The sequence below is a fragment of the Canis lupus genome, chromosome 2, assembly GCF_003254725.2.
Source record: "Canis lupus dingo isolate Sandy chromosome 2, ASM325472v2, whole genome shotgun sequence".
In the NCBI taxonomy this organism is placed as follows: Eukaryota; Metazoa; Chordata; class Mammalia; order Carnivora; family Canidae; genus Canis; species Canis lupus.
Window position 1 is genome coordinate 18,840,523 of NC_064244.1, and position 16,727 is coordinate 18,857,249.

Below are 16,727 nucleotides of genomic sequence, written 5' to 3' on the forward strand. Positions count from 1 at the left end.
CCCTGCCGTCAGCCATGTTTTTGAAGACAGAATCCCAACCTCCTCACAGTTGTGCCGTCACCATGTTGAGCCTCACCGGCCTCTCACACACACACCAGGCGTCCCATCGGTGTCTCTCCCGTCCCCTCAGCACCCGTTCCCAGCCTTCCTCCTCGTCTACGAGGTCCTGCCCTGAATCTGTTCCTTCCTTCGCAGAAGAGAAGCATGTCTGCTTCCCAGGGACACCGCAGAACACGTGTGGCCGTAGGTCCTCAGTTTCCTGGTCTCACCATGACGTCTGTCTGCCTTCACTCCGTCGCTCACCTTATACCTTTCAACCAACTTTCTGTTTGCTCCTCAGATTCCATCTGTTTGTCTCCTTCAAAGCCTCGCTCCGTCGCTCCCCTCTCCAGATTGTCGTAAGTTAGCATCGATGGACTATTTTCATATTCTGCACCAGGCGCTCCCATAAAAAGTCTGCATCCTTTATTTCATATAAATTCCATAACAACCTTGTAGAATGATAGGCACAGCTTCCCAGGCCTGGTCGTCTCAGTCTCTCCGCTTTCGCTCTCAAGCCCAGAGACGTTGCTCAACGCTTAACAAAGCCTTCCCTTGATCCAGCCAGGGCTTCTCACTTTGGCCCTACACCCTGGCTTCCCTTTACTACCAAGCTTCTGGAAAGAGTAGCCTCCACATTCTCTCTCCTCTTCCTTACCCCCGCCTCATTCCTCCCGCCTTTGCTACAGAGACTGCACTGACTGAACGTGCAAGAGAATCTCCAGACTGTGAAATCCAATGGACACTTTTCAGCCTCTGCCGCACTTGACGTCTGCCACCTGTCAGGTGTCCAAGCCCTTCCGCGTTGAGCGTTCTCCTGCACTAACTCCCACAACAATACATTTCCCTGATATTCTTCTCACTTTGAAAACTTTTCAGTTTGTCCCTGAGTGACTGTTCCAGAGTCCATTCCCTAAATATCAGTGCTCCCCAGAGTTCTGTCCTTATCCTCTTCTCTGAGTGGTCTCATTCATTCCCACGCTGCCAACCTGACATACAGACCAAAGATGCCTCCGTTGATGTCTGAGTCCAGATCTCTGCCCTGAGCTTCACACCCTTATCCATGGCTCCACTGGGGAGCAACTCTTAAATATTCCCAAACCAGTCACCCTTGTGAACCCCAAATCTGTTTCTCCTCCCATTATCCCTCACATGCCTCATTCAGTCTTCACATCACCGTGCAACCAAGACAAACCAGGTACCCATCCGTCCTTGGCTCCAAACATAGTCTACTTGGTTGCAGAGAATGACTCATACAATTATTTGCTTGGACAACTACGAGGGATTGGATTTTATATGACATTTGGTCTTTAGACATTCAACTTACAGCATTTTAAGTTTCAATCATCTCCAGAGTGAATGTTTTTGATAAAGCATTTCAAAAATTCATTGTAGGAGGTTAGGACTTCAGTATGGACAACATGGGCAAGAAACCACTTACTTCATTAGGGAGAAAAAGAGGAAAACATCTTTATTCTCGTATCGTCGTGGCAGGGGTTAAGTATTATCTGTTTCTTGTCAGCTGCCCATCTGCAACTGAACTTCTAAGGCGCTGCTAAGCTTTTGCCTACTTAGGATGACTCATTTGCTTCTTGAAATAATATATAGAGATTTTTCTCCCTGAAACAGCATCGATACATTTTTTTTCTGCAAGTCTCTGGTTCCGCCTGCATACTGTTTTCCGAATCTTTGCTAATACTGTTTTCCGAATCTTTGCTAATACCCACCCAGATATGAATCAAAAAGGGCTGGTAAAAGGAAATGCTATCAGAGATTTCATCATATTTACCTTCTAATTCTTTTATTATCATCAGGCATGTCGATATCCGGGTTGAATTGGTAATGAAGGAGTGCAGTCCCAAAGAGATCATATTCCAAGTAACAGCCAAGTTGAGCAAACTCTAGTAGTTCCTTTTTATCAAGGATAGTCCTAGAGACAATAAGACAGACACACTGTTATTGTTAAGAGCATATCTTTCACGTACACAGATTAAAAGTTTTAAGTGTACTACGTACTGGAACATAATTTAAAGTAACAATCTTTGAGTTAGCTCTTAGGATGTGACTATAAAACAGTGAGTTCAGTTTGTTACCAGAAATAAGGGAATTTACTCCTATCTAAAAGGGAGTTTTCCCTTCTAAAGTACTTGGGAACTATAGACATTTTAATTATGCTGCCATTACTCAAAAACGATTTTGTAATTCTCCAGACTTGTCCTTGGGATATGTTCCATATTCTTTTGAAGATCCTTCCTAGAAGTGGGACTGCTATGAGCTCTGGAAGCTATCAAAGAGAGTTTGGCATCAGTCTGGTGAATTAGGTGAGTAATACTAATCTGGGTAAAATTCGGAGCTAAGGTAAGGTAATTGGGTGATTTTCTTGTGAAGATCATAAAATGATTCCAAAATTAATTCCAAAGCCTTTGTAAATATCACTGCAACTTTTCCAAAAGGGGCAAAACTCCTATGGATATTTGTGTTCTAGTATTCCTATCTTTTAAATAGAATTTATTATTTCATGATAATTTTTATGGATATCTTCTCATTTCTTTAGGGATCATAGTAAGAACAACACTGTTTTATGATGTAAGATTATGTAAATGAATAAGAAAGGGAAGGTATATCAGAGAAGCACCAGCTGCAGACAAGGGAGCAGAGTTCAGAGCAAGAGTAGATTATCTCAAGGAATTTAGATTAGAACAAGTAAAAAGGGATGCATTAAGTTAGCCAAAAATTCCATGGTAGACATTCAAACACATGGAGAAGAAAGAAAGAAGGAAAGGTAAAGAGAAGAAGGAAGGAAGAGAGAGCGAGAGCGAAAGAAAGACAGAAAGAAAGAAAAAGAAAGAAAGAAAGAAAGAAAGAAAGAAGAGAAAGAAAGAAAGAAAGAGAAAGAAAGAAAGAAAGAAAGAAAGAAAGAAAGAAAGAAAGAAAGAAAGAAGAAAGAAAGAAAGAAAGAAAAAGAAGAAAGAAAGAAAGAAAGAAAGAAAGAAAGAGAAACCTATCAGGAGACAATATGGAAAAAATGTAAAGGAAAAATACACCCCTTAGACATTATGTGAGGGGAGTTCAGGGCTCAGAGAAAGGAAGTGATTGAAATCCCAAATTGGCCTGGCACAGAGTTGGAATATCAGATGATCATTGTCTTACTAGGCTTTTATCCACTGATATTCTATTACCTTGGCAATTCTAGGATGCAAGGATTAAAGCACTGTTATATGTCTGTAAATCTGCTTCAAAGAGGTCAAAAGTATTTTCAAGGCCTTTCTTCCAAACCATAGGAGGACCAATTAAGCCTCTGTGTGTCATGAGTGCGAGAGATTTCTGCTGTCTTGGGATGCTACCTAGGAGTTGACTATTGACTTTCACTCTGAGCAGTCATATTGTAGCTGGTTCCTTTTTATTCAACAATTCAGCATAACTGATAGTGCACAATGTTGTTTTAGGCAGGGAGGCTAAAATATCTTTCTTTTACACTGTAAAATGCGCATTCTGTGCTATCTTCTGCTAATACTACTCCTTTTCCATCTTCATACCCTGGAGACCATCTTTTGCTTCCAAAATTACTTGCCTAAAAGAATATGTGTTTTTCTATAGTAGACACATTGTGTTTTCCCCCAAAGAGCCATGCTTAAAAACAAAATACACACAATTAAAATAACATAAGAGGGAAGAGGAAGTTTTGTGTATTTCTTTGGAGTCCGTTGCTTCAGCTTGTTAATTACCAATATGGGCAAGGTGCTGGGGGTGGGTGGGGAGACAAGCAGGGGATGAAGGTGCCAATAACACATTGGATCAGACTCTGATTTCTGCTCCTAATGTATTTTTGCCTTCCTTTGCTTAATTCCTTGAGACTAGGTTTTCTAAATTTTAAGTGACATATCGAAATAGGTATTCAATGTAAAGTCTATAGTAAATGAAATGCCACAGGGAACTTTTTTAGTCTTTAGTTACAATTGAAAACAAAAAGTAAAGTTGCTTATCATCATAATAGCTGAAAATTATAAGAATTTACTTGTGTCTGGCATTGTGCTAAGCACTTTCTTTGTATTTATTACTCCACTTAAGATTCTCTATAATCCCACTGATCTCAATTTTACAGATGAGGAAACTGGAGAAGTGAGAGATTAGAGACTTATTCAAGGTGATGTGTTGGAATATGAATTCATTTTAATGCTAGAATCAACTATACGAACCATCATTCTACATGACTTCTACTGCTAAATATTTTGTACTCAAAGGACGTTTTCCAGAATTGCACTGACTGTAGCAGACATAGTGTTGTGTTAATCTTTATTTTGAACTTTAATTTGCTCCCTACAAAATACGCTCGAGAAATGAGTTTCTCATCAAACTAGCATGGGTGCGCAAGGCGGTGGTAAACCTGAAAAGAAAAAAAGGATTACTTTGTAAATGTCTTTAACTGTTAGCTCAGAGTGTAAATACATATGGTAGGCAGTATTTGACCATTACAGTTATGTTGGATGATTCAAATGACATGGTCAAAGGAGAAGGAACTATATGAATTGTGACCATTGCTTATTTTCTCACTAGGAGCCTGACAATGCTCTAAGCCTCTTAAAAATATCAAGAGGCACGTCTTAAGGGTCTTCTATCACCAGACGAGACCTCTCCTAAAGTTCAGAATTACATATCTAATTGCCTGTTTGCTATCTCAACTTGGATGTCTAATAGACAGCTCAGGCTTAACATGTCTCAAACTAAAGCCTTCATCTACTATCCCAAACCAGCTTTTCTTTTTTTTTTTTTTCCAAACCAGCTTTTCTAACACCCTTCCCTCTCTGGGCTTATAGCAACGCCATTTATGCATTTGCTCAGGCCAAAAACCTTATAGTCATCCTTGACTGCTTTCTTTGTTTCACACTACACATCCAGCCTATTGGGACAGCTTTTTGGCTTGACTTTCAAAATCTGACCAGAATCTGGAGATGTAACCATCTCTCCTACTACCCTTCTGGTCCAAATCACCACCATCTTTTTCTCAACTGTTCTTCTTGCTTTTCTGCCTTTGCTCAACTACAGTCGATTTAAATATAGCAACCAAAGGCCATCACCACAACTAAGTCAGATCAGGTCTCTCATGTGCTCAAAACTCAGCAATGGCTTCCCATTTCCCTCAGAGAAAAAGCCAAGGCTTTTAGTGGCCCCTGAGGCCATGTGTGACCTTTTTGATGTGGTCTTATAACAGCCTCCTCTCAGAGAAGAATGGGGAATCCAGTTTTCCAGATGTCATTTTATGTAAATGCTTCCTATATTATAAATGTTATTGAAGAATATCACCATAGGTGAAGATATCTTTCTAGAGGAAGACTAACATGTTTCATAAGATTCATTTACACATGTGAGTTTCAAAAGTAGCCCCTGGGAATTCTTATTCTGTAGAATAGCACATAGAAAGGAGTATGATTTGCGGTGCGTGGTGGTGGTGGGGGAAATGGTCCTTCTGTAAAATATCCTTAAAATTTTCGTAATCACGTGGAGAAAAGATTTCTTCAGAAGGGGAAGCAAAAGCTGGTATTTGGACATTTGGAACATGCAGTTAAAAAATGAAGCTGGCAAAGTTGCTATCATTAAAAAGCCAGACGATAGATAGATAGATGAAATCATACATTATATATTACATACTACATATTATGCTATATATATATTATTTTTACTGACATTTGGCGATATGACACCCTCTGGATAACTGAACATTAGTGTGAAGGAAACTGAGAAATAAATTCACTTTCATTCCCTTACTGATGTGCAAAATCCATGCGGAAAAAATAGCATTGGTGATCATACACAATTTTCAAAGGAAAGTCCTGAAAAAAAAAAAAAAAAAAACCCAGAGTTTGGGATTAGATGTTAATGGGGGATAGGATGAGAGAGTTAGATGAAGCAAAAATAAAATAAACACATAATAATTATCAGGTACTTAAAACATCCCTATCTCATTTAATCCTTGCAAAAACTGTATGAGGAAGGTATGATCATCCCATTTCATAGATGAAGAAACTAAGACTCAGAAAAGTTAAGTAACTCAACTTCCAAAGTGACAGGTTGAGAATAAAGCCAGAATGTGTTTGTCGTAGAAGCCATGTTTTTAGGCCATGCTGCCCCTTCTGTGATGGGAGGGAGCATCTCCCACATGCAGCAGCCCCATGCCTTCTCCCTAGCACTTAGCTATGGAGCAGTGCACCCCACCACAAAGGCACCTTGGACCAACCCTGCACCACATATGTCTAACAGGGTGACTTATCCACATTAAATTGGCATCCCGCTGGATGACTTCCAGGGACTGTCAAGGTGCTACTGAAGTTGCATTTATGCAAGTGACTTTTTTTTCACTTGGAAGAAGGATTGACTCCAAATGTCAAAATGGTACCATGGGAAAATGTACTCTGCTTGACGTCTTTCAGATGAGAATTAGCAAAGGTCCTGTCCCTTCCAGTCATCAGTGACCTCATAGTACTTCTCATACAAGGGGAGGTGTCAAGTCCAGCCAGTTCTGCTCATTCCATATTCTATATCCATGAAAATTATATTCTTTCTTATTCCAATCTTCTCCAGTGCTTAAGGTAAGTATTTTTCACCTCTTGCCCTAAACAGTCAGTGGGGTGATTTTGAGATACAGAGAGGCTATACTGCCCTTTCACACTGGAGAAAGTCCCTTCTTCCAGGTGGATGAAGGGGTGGCAGTGGTGTTTGTAAAATGTGCAGGGATTTCCTGGGAAAAGGGTGAAATTTTTGTATCAAGTATTTGTTCTTGTCATTTATATTATATATACTATTTCCTTTGTTCTATATTTTATACCTTTGCTCCCTAACTAATAAATTCGTTCTATATAAGGAACAAGCATAAATTAATCACAAATATACTGCCATCAGCCAAAAAAATGGCACCTAAAGTGAAGTGGGAATCTTCATTTTCAGAATATGGTTATCATTTACTAGTATTTTAAGGCTGGTACTAAATTGCAAGACCATTGATTCTGTTTTTCAAACCTCTTTATATTCTTGATCTTATCCAAGCACTGAGGGGTTTAGTTTAATGTCAAAATGCATTCTGAGTGGGAGCAAGGAAGTCTGTGTGAGGTGATAATTTAGACAAGGGTCTGTAGGATGTCTAGGTAGAAAGAACTAAGGAGCAGATAGGAAAGGATATGATTCGTGGGTGTGATCCAGATGATAACAATATCTAGCATTTGTCTTGGGCTTTCCAGTTTCAAAGAACTCTCAAATACATTATTTCTTTTCATACATTCAGGCATATCTTCATGAATTAATTCAGCAAGCACCTACTATCTTGTACTATCAACCACCTTATACACTAGCCTCTGCTGGGAATACAGATATGAGGAAGGAATTTAAGCTGCTGTCTAAAGGAATGTAAATTATAAGGGATCGAGATAGGTATTTAAACTCATAATTACATTTAATATGTTGAAAACTTTATTTTAGTACAACTAAATATGAAGAGTTATGAAAGAAAAATGAAAGGAATAAGTCATTTGAGTGGAGTCTGTTTAATAGAAGACAACTCAGAGAAAGGTTGGTGGGATTCAGGTGTTTAGGGATGGTTGATTAAAAGAAAACCTGTTGAGAGTCGAAAAAGGAAAGAAGGAAAGAAAGAAGGAAAGAAGAAAGAAAGAGAAAGAAAGAAAGAAAGAAAGAAAGAAAGAAAGAAAGAGAAAGAAAGAAGAGAGAGAGAGAGAGAGAGAGAGAGAGAAAGAATCTTGTTGTTCCTGAAGATAAAGCTGTAATTATCAAAGCCAAAGTACATGAGGGTAGAAGCAACTATTCACCTATTAAAAAATTATTTTTTTTAGATTTTATTTATTTATTCATGAGACATAGAGAGAGGCAAATACATAGGCAGAGGGAGAAGCAGGCTGCCTGCAGGGAGCCTGATGCAGGACTTGATCCCAGGACCCCAGGATCATGCCCTGAGCCAAAGACAGATGCTCAACCACTGAGTCACCCAGGCGTCTCCACCTATAAGAAATTATTGATCATCAACTTATACAATGAGATATTAGCTGGATAAACAAAGACAAATAACAAACACACTGCCCCATCCTTCAAGAAGTCCAGTGTCTATTAGAAAAAGGAGACATGGAAACATGTAATTGTTTTACAGACCTACCTAGTGTAGTAATAAAAAGGACTGCTAGGAACTGGGCTGGCTCAGAGAAAGAGATAACAGACCCTGCTCAGCTCATTCAGGAAAAGCTTTGTAAAGAAGAAAACCTTTCATGAGCTGCATATTGAAGAAAGACTGCCAGGTAGATAAGGGAGAATGGAGTATCCCCAGCAGAGGGACTAGCTTGTGTGAGAAGCATGTAAGAACAATCAGCATGGGGCGCTCAGCATCACAGTCAGTGTGGCATTAGCGCAAGCTTGGTGTGGGTGCTAGAGATAATGGGAGGGGAGGTGGAGGGATGAGTTCAGACCAGATGATGAAGATGTCTGGATTTTGTGCGGAAGTGAAGGGGTCCTTAAAGAGCTGTAAGTCACGGTTGAGAAATGTAATCCAGTTTGCACTTAGATCAAAATGGTGGCCATGTGGGCAAAGCTAAGGGAGCGATTCCTGTTTGGAGACTATTACAATGGTTCAGGTGGTAGATGAGGGCCTGACTTAACCATGGAGGACCGGATAAGAGGGCTCATATTTGGAGATCTTAGTGAGGTAGACAGGTGTCATCATGTGGGGGTGCAGGAAAGGGAGGGATTTAACATCTGGGTGAATAACGCTGTCCTTGACAAGAATAGGGCAAGCAGCAGGAAGAGTAAGTGATGAGTCACCCTCCCCATAGTGACAGCAATGGAGAAGGAGAATGGAGGGCAGCTGATTAGATGTTAGTAGCATTAAATGATACCAAGAGCATGGGAGGAGCCAGTTCTGAAACTCCCAATCCACTGGTGAAATCACTATGCCACATATTATCATTATTGGATAGATGAAGAAGCTAAAGCTTGGATCTTTTAACTGATCAAAACCCCAGGTATTCCTACTCCTATTTAGTGCATTTTCTTTCCATTACACTTCACTGTGACTTTTCTATGAATTCCTGGGCCTAGAGACTTAGCAGCACTAACTTGAGATCAGACTAGCTCAGGGCCTGACACAGAGAGAAGCACAGAATATATTCAATCCTAAAATTAATGAATTGGACCACGTAATTTTTTAGAGCTGGCATACAAATACAGAAATAGGTGGATATATCTATACAACTGATTTATTAAAAACAATGCTGAGTTTCAATGACTATTTTAAAAGTTATCACAAAAGTAATTCCCAAAAAAACTTCTTTGTTTCTCTCCCCACTGAGTTGCTCAGTTTAAAACCAGTGAATATTTGTAGATAGTGTTATGTGCGACTCTTTAATATTTTATAGGAGTTTTTCAACAACTGCTTAAGAGAATTACTAAGCTCACCTAGAACTATCCATGTAATACCGATGAATATTTAATTATTTATAATATAATGTTTCAAAGAAATTAATATGTAAATTACTATAATCTAATAAATTCAGTATAAATGTAATTCTATAACACTATTCATGTATACTCCTTTATTGCTAATGGCAGTTGCACTTTATACATCTGAAACATTCTTAACTGATAAATTTCAACTATTTTATTTATTTATTTATTTATTTATTTTGTTTTTTGTTTTTTGTTTTTATGATAGTCACATAGAGGAGAGAGAAAGAGAGAGAGAGGCAGAGACATAGGCAGAGGGAGAAGCAGAGGGAGAAGCAGGCTCCATGCACCGGGAGCCTGACGTCGGATTCGATCCCGGGTCTCCAGGATCGCGCCCTGGGCCAAAGGCAGGCGCCAAACCACTGCGCCACCCAGGGATCCCAACTATTTTATTTTTAATGTCAAAATAGAAACTAAATGTAATGAAGCAAGTTGTTTTTCTTTTTTTAATTTTAATTCCATTGTGCTTAACATACAGTGTTATATTAGTTTCAGGTATACAATATAGTGATTCAACAGTTCTATGTATTACTCAATGCTCATCAACATGAGTGTTACTCTTAATCCCCTTAACCTATTTCATTCATCCCCCCCACCTACCTCCCCTCTGGTGACCATCTGTTTGTTCTCTAGTTAAGAGTCTGTTTTTTTTGGTTTGTATCTCCCTTCTTTTTTTTGCATTGTTTGTTCATTTTGTTTCTTAAATTCCACATCTGACTGAAGTCATATGGTATTTGTCTTTCTCAACTTGGCTTATTTCACTTTTCATTATACTCTCTAAATCCACCTATATTGTTGCAGATGGCAAGATTTTGTGGGGGTTTTTAAATGTCTGAATAATATTAATATATACATATATAATGTCTGAATAATATAATATTCATATATATATTCATGTATATATAATATATATTTTACATACATATACACATATATGTTTATATTCGTGTGTGTGTATATATATATATATATATATATATATATATATATATTTCCCTTGTTCTTTATCCTTTCATCTATTGATGGACACTTGGGTGACTTCCACACTTTGGCTATTGTAAATAATGCTGCAATAAACATAGGGATGCATATATCCCTTCAAATTAGTGTTTTTCTATTCTTTGGTTAAATACCCAGTAGTGCGATTCTTACAATGTAGGGTAGTTCTATTTTTAATTTTCTGAGGAACCTCCATAGTTTTCCAGAGGCTGCACCAGTTTGCATTCCCACCAACAGTGAATGAGAGTTATTTTTTCTCTACATTCTCATCAACACTTGTTTCTTGACTTTTTGGATTTTAGCCATTCTGAAAGTTGTGAGTGATAACTCATTATGGTTTTGATTTGCATTTCCCTGATGACTGAGTGATGTTGAGCATCTTTTCATGCGTCTGTTGGCCACTGGATGTCTTCTTTGGAGAAAGATCTGTTCATGTCTTCTGCCTATTTTTTAATGGGATTGTTTTTTTGTGTGTGTTAAGTTGTATAAGTTCTTTATATATTTTGGATACTAACTTTATTGGATATCTAATTTGCCAATATTTTTTCCCATTTTCCCATTCAGTAGGTTGTCTTTTAGTTTTGCTGGTTGTTTCCTTTGCTGTGCAAAAGTTTTTTCTTTTGATGCAATCCCAGTGTTTTATTTTTGTGTTTATTCCCCTTGTCTCAGGAGACGTATCTGGAAAGATGTCGCTATGACTGATGTCAGAGAAATCACTGCTTGTGCTCTTTTCTAGGATTTTTATGGATTCAGGTCTCACATTTAGGTCCTTGACCCATTTTGAGTTTATTTTTGTGTATGGTGTAAGAAAGTGGCCCAGTTTCATTCTTTTTCACAAAGCTATCTAGTTTTCCCAACATTACTTGAAGAGGCTTGTTTTTCTTTTCCCCCATCACATATTCTTTTACCCGTTGTCAAATATTAATTGACCATATAATTATGGGTTTATTTCTGGGCTTTCTATTTTGTTTCACTAATCCTGTGTCTGTTTTTGTGCCAATACCATACTGTTTTGATGACTACAGCTTTGTAGTATAACTTGAAATCTGGAATTGTGATATCTCCAGTTTTGTTTTTCTTTTTCAAGATTGCTTTCACTATTTAGGGTTTTTGTTTGTTTGGTTTGGTTCCATACATACTTTAGAATTGCTTGTCCTAGTTTGTGAAAAATGCTGTTGGTATTTTGATAGGGATGGTATTAAATCTGTAGACTGCTTCGGGTCGTACGGATATTTTAACAATATTTGTCTTCCAATCAATGAACATGGACTATCTTTCCATTTGTGTTCTCTTCAATTTCTTTCATCAGTGTTTTATTGTTTTCAGAGTACAGGCCTTTCACCTCTTTGGCTAAGTTTATTCCTAGGTATTTTATTACTTTTGGTGCAATTGAAAAGGGATTGTTTTCTTAATATCTCTTTCTGCTGCTTTATTATTAGTGTACACAAATTCTTGGATTTCTGTATATTGATTTTGTATTCTGCGACCTTACTGAATTCATTTATCAGTTCTAGTAGCTTTTTTGGTGGAGTCTTCAGTGTTTTCTAGATATAGTATCATGTCATTTGAAAATAGTGATAGTTTTACGTCTTTCTTGCCAATTTGGATACCTCTTATTTCTTTTTGTTGTCTGATTGCTGTGGCTAGGACTTCCAGTACTAAGTTGAATAAAAGTGGTGAGAGTAGACATCCTTGTCTTATTCCTTACCTTAAGGGAAAAGCTCTCGGTTTTTCTCCAGGGATTACGTTGCTAGCTGTTGGATTTTCATATAAGACCTTTATTATGTTGAAGTATATTCTCTTTAACCCTCCTTTCTTGAGGGATTTTATCATGAATGGATGTTGTACTTTGTCAAACGCTTTTTCTTCATCTATTGAAATGATCATATAGTCAAAAGGATCATATCCTTTTTCTTACTGATGTGATATATCAAATTGATTGATTTGGGAATATTGAACCACCTTTGTGTCCTGAAAATAAATTCTATGTGATTGTGGTGAATGATTTTTTTAATGTATTCTTGTATTCAGTTTCCTAATATTTTGCTGAGGATTTTTGCATCTATATTCATCAGAGATATTGTCCTGTGGTTTCCTTTTTTTGTGTGGTATCTTTATCTGGTTTGTGGGTAATGCTGGCCTCACAAAATGAATTTGGAAGTTTTCCTTCCTCTTCTATATTTTCAGAATAATTTGAGAAGAATAGGTATGAGCTGTTCTTTAACTGTTTGGTAGAATTCACCTATGAGGCTGAAAGTCCTGTACTTTTATTTTTGATAATTTTTTGATTAATAATTTAATTTCATTCTTGGTAATTGGTCTGTTAAGATTTTCAGTTTTTCCTTGCTTGGGTATTGGTAGGTTATATGTTTCTAGGTTGTCCAGTTTTTTTGGCATATAATTTTTCATAATATTCTCTGATTTCTGTTGTGTTGGTTGTTATTTCACCTCTGTCATTTCTGATTTTGTTTATTTGAATCCTTACTCTCCCCTCCCCCCTTTTTTTCTGATGAGTCTGGCTAGAGGCTTATCAATTTTGTTGCTCTTTTCAAAGAACCAGCTCCTGGTTTCATTGATCTGTTTTATTGATTTTTTGGTTTCTATCTCATTTATTTATGCTCTAATATTTATTATTTCCTTCCTTCTGCTAGTTTTAGGTTTTGTTTGTTCTTCTTTTCTAGCTCCTTTAGGTGTAAGGTTAGGTTGCTTAGCTGAGATTTTTCTTGCTTTTTGAGATAGATGTATTGCTACATACTCCCCTCTTAGAACTGCTTTTGCTGCATCCCAAAGGTTTTGAACTATTATGTTTTCAATTTTCATTCAATGTAACTTTTCACTCCTTTGATTTCTTGTTTGACCCATTTATTGTTTAGTAGCATGTTATTTAAACTTCTATGTATTTGTGCTCTTTCCAGATATTTTCTTTTTTTTTAAGACTTTTATTTATTCATGAGAGACAGAGAAAGAGAGAGGCAGAGACATAGGCAGAGGGAGAATCAGGCACCCTGTGTGGAACTCAATGCAGGACTTGATCCTAGGACCTCAGGATCATGACTGAGCCAAAGGCAGATATTCAACCACTGAGCTACCCAGGTGCCCCTTCCAGATATTTTCTTGTGTTTGATCTAGTTTCATAGTGTTTTGGTCAGAAAAGATGCATGGTATGATTTCAGCCTTTTTGAATTTGTTGAGACTTGTTTTGTGGTCTAATATGTGATCTCTTCTGGAAAATGTCCCATGTGCACTTGAAAAGAATGTGTCTTCTGCTGTTTTATGGTGGAATGTTCTGAATATATCTGTTAGTTACATCTGGTCCAGTGTGTCATTCAAAGCCACTGTTTCCTTGTTGATTTTCTATTTGGGTTATTTGTCTATTAATGTAAGTGGCACATTAAATTCCCCAACTATTATTGTATTATTATTATTTCCTTTATGTTTGTTAATAGCAACTTTATGTACTTGGCTGCCTCTGTGTTGGGTGATGGATAATTATAATTGTTCTAACTTCTTGTTGGACTGTCTTCTTTATTATTATATAGTGTTCTTCTTTGTCTCTTATACAGTCTTTGTTTTAAAGTCCTTTTTGTCCATTATAAGTATTGCTACCCCAGCTTTCTTTTGACATCCATTTCCATGATGTTTCTCCATCCCCTCATGTTCAATCTGCAGCTGTTTTTAGGGCTAAAAGAAGTCTCTAATAGGCAGCATATAGATGGGTTATTTTTTTTACCATCCTATCACCCTATGTCTTTCGATTGGAGCATCTAGGACATTTATATTCAAAATAATTGTTGATAGATGTGTATTTATTGCCATTTGTTACTTGTTTCATGGTTGTTTCTATAGATTTTCTCTGCTCCTTTCTTCTCTTGTGCTCTCATGATTTGCTGCCTTTCTTTAATGATATACTTGGATTCCTTCCTCTTTATTTTTGCATATCTATTACTGGTTTTTGATTTGTGGTTACCATTAGATTTGTATATAACATCTGCATATAGCAGTCTATATTAAGTTGATGGTTGCTTAAGCTTGAACCCATTTTTTGTTCCCCCCACCCATGTTTTAGGTATATAAGTGTCATATTTTACATCCCTTTATTTTGTGAATCCCACTGACTTTTACAGAGATATTTATTTTTACTGATTTTATGTTTCCTACTTTTCTTCTTACTCTTACTTATGGTCTTTCTTTTCCACTCAGAAAGTCTCCTTTAATGTGTCTTGTAGGGCGGGTTTAGTGGTCATGAACCCCTTATCTTTTGCTTGTCTGAGAAACTATTTCTCCTATTCTGAATGGTAGCCTAGCTGGATAGAGTATTCTTGGCTGCAGATTTTTTCTTGTCAGCACTTTGACTAGATCATGCCACTGTTTTACGGTTTGCAAAGTTTCTGTTGGAAAATCTGCTGATAGCTATATGGGGTTTCCCATGTATGTAACTGTCTTCTTTTGCTGCCTTTTTTTTTTAAAGATTTATTTATTTATTTCAGGAAGAGAGAGAGAATGGGGGGAGGGACAGAGGGAGAGGAAGAGAGAGAGAATCTCAAGCAGACTCATCCCCACTGAGCACAGAGCCCAACATGGGCCTAGATCTCAGGACCCTGAGATCATGACCTGAGTCGAAATCAAGTGTCAGATGCTCAACCAAGCCAGCCAAGGTGCCCCCTTTTTTTGCTTTTAAGGTTTTTTAAAATCAGTACTTTTTACCCTTTTAATCACTATATGTCGTGGTGTGGACCTCCAAGCAGATCCACTGAAGTCAAGGTGAGTGGGGCTTGGTGTAAGCAAGTTAGGTAGTAGATGGTGATGCCCTACTGGTTCTCACAGGTAGGCTTGGTGTTTATGCCGGGGGGGTGAGGGAGGAAGATGGCACCTGGCAGCTCTTTGATTCCTGAGGGGTTCTTCCAGTGATCCCTGCCCCTCCAGACTTGCTCTGAGATGACTAAATAGCTTTCTCTCCCACATGCCCCAGGCATTTTTCAAACTTCTGCTTCTAGGCTGTATCTCCATGGGCTGTTTGTTATACTGTCTCTTGAAGGGCAAAATTCAGCTTATCTCTGGGCTTTCCCAGAAATGAGTCCTCCAATTTTTCAAAAGTCCAGGCTTTAAGGTCCTCTGATTAAATTCTGGTAAGAACCCAGAAAATTTGGCCCGTCTTGCTTTCAAAGCCAAATACTATGGAGATAGGTCTTCCCTGTGCAGCCCACGTATTAGCCTATTTCTCTCTCCTCTCCTCACCCAGGGCTCCTCCAGCCCCCAAGAAGAGCCAGCCTGTTTCATTCCACACACTGCATCTCTGCCCTTTGTCCTCTCTGATGTGGCCTCTTCTCTACTTTCAGTGATGGAGTTTGTTCTGGTAGACTTCAGGTCACTTTCTGAGTTATTCACACTGATGCATTGTTGCGTTGTATTTGTGGGATGAGGCAAGCTTAGGGTCCTCTTGCTCTGCCATCTTTCCAGCCTCCCCCTAAGTTCTTAATGTGTGGTCTAAACACTGCCTAGGGTTAGAAAGTAAAACTCATTATTCCAATTAAAGATTGCTCAGAAACTTTGGTTTCACACAAAGTCAAACCTGCAATTAGAATGGTGCATTCACATGAACACATTCGTTTATTCCATATATGTATTTTAAAGATGCATTTTTTCTTTTTATATTAAGGCCTTACTTTTATGGAACAGCCTTTTCAACATGAGAACATAATTGGAAATGAAAAGCAATAGAAAAATAATTCAAGTTGTTCTGTGTTAATAGTATTCCCCATTACCTATATTTGAATAAGCATCTTCCTCCTACATTATTCACTTCCCTGACTGCCTGGATCCAGACCTTACAGAGATATTTAATGACATCATAGAAGGAATGATGTCACACTTTCAATATTATGACTTAAGTGTAGACTTACGCAAAAGGAACAGATGGCTTCAGGAGAGAAAAACCCTTGTTTAAATTAGACTAAAACCATAAGTTGGCTCTGAATTGTGAAGTGTAATTAAAACTTTATTTTAAAATACATTTCACAGTTTATATACCCTAGGAAGAGCTTTTTACCATATGAACTTTCCAGCTGCCACATAGCACAAAAGAGGTTGTGTTTTTCATGTAAGGCAGTACACAGTTCAGGGAATGATGGTATTGAGAAGATTGAAGATAAATCTCATAGACATGGCAATCCTATTTTTTAAAATGTCACATTTCATGG

The 16,727-nt window shown here is 37.8% G+C and overlaps 1 protein-coding gene across 8 annotated transcripts in view; it reads right to left on the reverse strand.

Annotated features, from left to right (window-relative positions):
• Nucleotides 1-16,727, reverse strand: part of PTER (phosphotriesterase related) — a 144,036-nt gene that overhangs the window by 81,284 nt on the left and 46,025 nt on the right. For all 8 annotated transcript variants that reach the window (XR_003136012.3, XM_035713416.2, XM_025445212.3 and 5 more), the window contains one exon: nucleotides 1,829-1,969. Coding sequence is in view for 7 of the 8 variants with exons in the window: in XM_035713416.2 (XP_035569309.1) it covers nucleotides 1,829-1,969 (141 nt within the window). In the remaining variant the exon portion in view is untranslated. The remainder of the gene's footprint in view (nucleotides 1-1,828; nucleotides 1,970-16,727) is intronic.